Here is a 5,504-nt window from a genome sequence, read left to right as displayed (position 1 = left end):
TCTTAATCATATTTTGCAAACTATTTGATATTACATTTACTTGTTCTCGAAGCAAATCGTAATTTCATTGGTTGAATCTGAGTTACTCGCATAAATCGTTACATCGATTGATATTTGTTCTTGAAACATTGTAAATTTGGTGATTCACTCATTATTTTATCAGAATTTTTCATGTTCTAAACTCTATACTGTGACCTAAAATTATTTCTATGGCTGCTCAAAACAATACTCAAAATACTGCTATAGTAATTGATTCTTCAAGCGTATTTTATATACATCCTTTAGATGCTGGTGTTAATCAATTAGTTTATGTGAAGTTTAATGGAAATGGATACAATAACTGGAAAAGGAGTATGATGCTTATGTTATCAGCAAAAAATAAACTGAGTTTTGTTAATGGAACTATTGTTGTTCCTATACTTGGAACTGATGAATATAAAACATGGGAGAGGTGTAACGATCTCGTTATTTCTTGGATCTTGTTTAATCTAGATGAAACAATTGCTCATAGTGTTTTTTTCTTAAAGACTGCAAGAGACATATAGAAGGATCTTGAAGATAGATTCAATTATGCATCAATAACTTAGATCTACTCTATAGAACAAACTTTATCGGAATTAACTCAAGGTCAACAGAGTGTTTCTGAATTCTATACTAAGATGAAGACACTATGGGACATCATAGATGATGCACAACCTTTATATGTGTGTGCATGCCCTACTACTGCTTGCACCTGCAATTTGACAGGAAAAATACATCAAATACAGCAAACTCAAAGAGTACTACAATTCTTAATGAAGCTAAATGATCGTTTTTCAGCAATAAGAGCTAATATCATCATGATTAATCATTTGCCAAGTCTGACTCAGGCTTACAGAATTGTATCACAAGAAGAAACTCACAAAGATATCTCTCAAAACATTGTTGTTGATTCACTTGCTTTTGCTACTAAAAGGAAGCACTATTCTCAGGGACAAGCTCAAACTGTTAGGCCACAGAGTTTTAATAGTTCTCAGAGGAGTGGAAATTTCACAGGAAGTTTCAAAAGGACAACTAAGCCACAGAAAAATTACTATTGTACTCACTACAAAATGACTGGGCATAGTCTGGAGAGGTGTTTCAAATTTCATGGCTTTCTACCAAACTTCAAAGGCAATAAAGGCAAATGAGTAGAAGCTGTGGTTCATAATCAACAGGATATTACAGATGCTTCTGATGTCCAGAATTCAAATACTAATCAACTGTCCACAGAACAATATCAGCAACTCATGGAGCTTCTAGGAAAGCACTCCATTTCTGAAAACGAGGAAAATACTATTTCTGGCCGTGCATTGTTGGCAGTAACATCTTCCTAATGTCTTCTTTTAATAAATAGTGGTTATTAGACAGTGGTGCTACTGACCATATTTGTCCAGATTTACAAAATTTTAAATCATTCCAAGTTATCACTAATAATGGAGACTCTATCACTGTTCCTGATGGTAGAAAAATTGAAGTGCACCACATAGGGACAGGCAAATTATGTGACAAGATAGTTTTGTAGCAAGTTTTACATGTTCCTGATTTTCAATACAAACTTTTTCTTTCAATAAACTATGCCAGGACGTGGGCTCTATATTGATATTTACTGATAAACAGTGTATGCTACAGGGCCATTTTGCAGAAAGATCCACCACTGCCTCTTGGTGATTTGCACAATGGATTATATGATTTTTATGTCCCCACTCTACTATCTTCTACAAATGTTAAAGCTCCAGTTACTACTACACCTTCTGTAAATATCAAAGCTTGTGTATCTGTTGTTACTGTTGAGAAAGCCAAATTATGGCATTTGAGGTTAGGGCATCTGCCATTTTAACAAATTAAGTTGTTAAAACCTGATTGTGATGTTACAGACTATGTAAAGACAAATGTTTGCCAAATTTGTTCCAATTCTAAACAAGCTCAAATTTTATTTCCAGTTAGCAGTATTAAAACTTCTAGTGTACTTGAGCTTCTTCATATTGATCTTTGGGGTCCGTACATGACTAAGAATCACAATGGTTGTACACAATTCTTAACTATAGTAGATACACTTGGGTTCATTTGGTCAAATTTAAATCTGATGTCTTGCAAGTTTTGATGGATTTTGTTTGTTATGCTGAGAATCAATTTTAATCCAAAGTCTTGTGTATTCGTTCTGATAATGCACTCGAGTTCACATCAAAAGAGTTAGATTTTTTCTACGAGACTAAAGGAATAATATATAAAACGAGTTACAATTACACCCCACAGCAGAACGAGGTGGTTGAGCGTAAGCATAGACATCTTTTAGAAACAACACGTGCATTGTTTCATCAATCTAAACTACCTGAAAAATTCTGGGGAGAATGCGTGTTATGTGTTGCCTATCTAATCAATTGTATGCCTTTGGTTAGCATCGGAAATGTTACACCCTATGAGAGAATATACAAAGAAGCACCTAACTTGGAGCATTTGAGAATACTTGGATGCCTTTGCTTTGTGTCAACTATAAAGGTTAATCGAAGTAAGTTAGATCCTCGAGCATCTCCTTCTGTCTTCCTTGGATATCCTGCCACGCAGAAAGGATACAAAGTACTAGATCTCAAGTCTCAGCAAATTCAAGTTTCTCGGGACATTGTATTATATGAGAATCATTTTCCCTTTCATATTTTGTCTTCTCCTTCTTTGAATTCAAAGTATGAAAGTGCATTTTTCTTACCGTACTCTACTGCTACTAGCACTACATATTCTGATGAAGATGTTATTAATCCCATACTAGTAGAGCATACTGTTTCACAGACTTCAAATAGTATTCAGATACACGATCATACTTTTTCCAATTATCATCAGTCACATGGCAACACCTCCACTTCTGATCAGTCACATGATAACACCTCCACTTCTGTTCACCATCCAATATTAACACATTCTTCTAGAATCAGACATCCATCTGACTACCTATATTCTTATTATTATAATACTAGTTGTTTTGATAAGTTGCAGTATCAGCACTGGTGCAATCTCGTGACTTTTGATCACACACCTTCAACACACAAAACCTTTACTTTTCAAATATCAACTAGCACAGAACCTCGTAATTTCAAAGAGGCTTCTTTGCAAGATGTTTGGGTTGAAGCTATGGAAAAAGAAATCCAAGCCTTAACCACTAACAAAATATGGGAATTTATTGACTTGCCTCCTGGAAAGAAAGAAATTGGATTCAAATGGGTGTATAAAGTTAAACTTCACGTAGATCTTTGGAACGTTGCAAGACATGACTGGTGGCTAAGGGATACAATCAGCAATATGGAATCGATTATGAAGAAACGTTTTCCCCTGTTATAAAAATGAGTTCCCTTCGTTGTCTCATTGCCTTAGCTTCTAATAGAAATTGACCATTGTATCAATTGGATGTAAATAACGCCTTTTTGCACGGTACATTACTGGAGGAAGTTTACATGCATGTACCTGAAGGTGTACCCAATCCACACAACAAAGTTTGTAGATTGATTAAGTCTATTTATGGACTGAAACAGTCATCCCAGGAATTGTTTACAAATTTGCACTCCGAGCTCATTTCTTTAGGCTACAGTCAATCTAAAAACAACTATAGTCTTTTCATAAAAAAGCAAGGTCAGGGCATCACTATTGTTATTGTTTATGTAGATGACATTATAGTCACTAGAGATCAATCTACAAAAGTTGATTCACTGAAATCACATCTCGGCACAGTGTTTGGTATTAAGGATTTAGGTTTGTTACACTATTTTCTAGGTATTGAGGTTGGATATGTTCCACTGGGAATTGTTCTCAGCCAGCGAAAATTTGCTAACGAAATTTTAAGTACTTGTGATTTTTATTTGTCTGGGTTTGCTACTACACCTTTACCACGCATTCCAAACTTCGTACCACTAATGATGATTTACTTTCTAATGCTGAACTCTGTCCTTATTGGGTGGTCTAACTCAATTACTTAACAAACACCAGACCTGACCTCGCTTACGATGTTCAAACATTAAGTCATTTCTTACATAAACCCAGGACTGCTCACCTTGAAGCTCTTCACCACACTTTACGATACGTATATCACACTTCAGATCAAGACATCCTTCTTAAAGCAGCTGATTCCTTGACTGTCCAAGCCTTCTCTGATTCAGATTGAGCTTTTTTCCCGGATACAAGACGATCCATCACATGTTACTTACTCTTGTTTGGCCAGTCACCTGTCTCTTGGAAATCAAAAAAACAAGGCACGGTGTCCAGATCATCCTCTGAATCTGAATACAGAGCCATGGCTTTTGTAGCTTCCGAGGTTACTTGGTTAGTACGTCTTTTGGAGGAGCTGGGCGTCACCAATCTTAAGCCTGTCACATTGTATTGTGACAATCAGTCTGCCATGTACATTGCCAAGAATCTGGTTTTCCATGATTGCACTAAACTTATCGAAATAGATTGTCACTTTACTAGAGACAAAATGATGGAAGGACTTCTCCAGCTCTCATATCTTCCAACAAATAATCAACTCGCAGAAATTCTTACCAAAACAGTTCCTTCACCACATTTCACTGATCTATTGTCCAAGTTAGGAATGTTTCAACCACATTCCAACTTGAAGGGGGTATTGAAATAAATCTTGGTTAGTGTACTGCCATGTCACTGTATCCACACCTATATTACAGCTGTATCATCCACGTGTTGTGTATGCTATTTATTTTTTCATATATAGTTAGTTACAAGCAGACTAGTTAGTTAGTTAGTAGAATATATTGTTATTATTATTTTAATAATAATAATTAATTAGTGGGCTACATATAAATAAATCAATTATATTAGCTATTTATTTTATCGGGTTAAATTAAGTGATCAAATAAAAAACCCAATTAGATTTTAATTTATTGTATGAACCTAATAAGTGGATACCTAATACCAGGCCCAATTAAATTATAATGGGAGATTTAATTAGGTGGTATATAAAAAGAGTTATAGTCCCCAATATATCAAGTACGTTACACGACTTATCTTCTACCCATCAAATAGAGCTTTTGAGAAATCCTAAGGAGTAATTGGTTGAGGAAGACAATAGTCAAGCACATTATACAGATTTAGATACCGTTACGATTATCGTCTTATAGATTCAGGTACGCTTTCATCTTCGATTTAATCTCGATAATTAGATATGATGATTACGGTCATTGTCTATATTTTAGGGAACTACAGGTTTATAGAATTATTAGATTATATCATATATGTTTTGTATATACATATTGCAACGTACATTGTAACATACATTGGTGATATGGTAGTTGATTGTAAAAGCTTGAGAAGCATCCATTAATGGAGTTTTATTAGTTCTTCTTCATAATTTAATTCACAACATAGATTGTTCATATCACTCAAAGTTACACCATCTATGTTCCTTTTTAAGTTGTTGTTGATCCCTTAAATTTAGCCTTGAATAGTATATCTTTGTAAAAGGAGACCAGAGAGTTTTAGAGGAACAA

At 34.8% G+C, this 5,504-nt stretch overlaps 1 protein-coding gene across 1 annotated transcript; it reads left to right on the top strand.

Annotated features, from left to right (window-relative positions):
* Positions 1-209: 209 nt before the first annotated feature.
* LOC141714809 (uncharacterized) lies at positions 210-545 on the top strand. The gene has a single exon (XM_074518306.1). It carries the CDS (start codon positions 210-212, stop codon positions 543-545), a length of 336 nt encoding a protein of 111 aa, XP_074374407.1.
* The last annotated feature ends 4,959 nt before the right edge of the window (positions 546-5,504 follow it).

Source organism: Apium graveolens, chromosome 3 (assembly GCF_009905375.1).
Source record: "Apium graveolens cultivar Ventura chromosome 3, ASM990537v1, whole genome shotgun sequence".
NCBI classification, from domain to species: Eukaryota; Viridiplantae; Streptophyta; class Magnoliopsida; order Apiales; family Apiaceae; genus Apium; species Apium graveolens.
The sequence above is the reverse complement of the archived record's forward strand: the minus strand, read 5'-3'. Positions and strand labels throughout refer to the sequence as shown.

Excerpts from the sequence above, each read along its gene's own strand:
- LOC141714809 (XM_074518306.1), top strand. The coding sequence starts at position 210 with ATGGCTGCTCAAAACAATACTCAAAATACTGCTATAGTAATTGATTCT.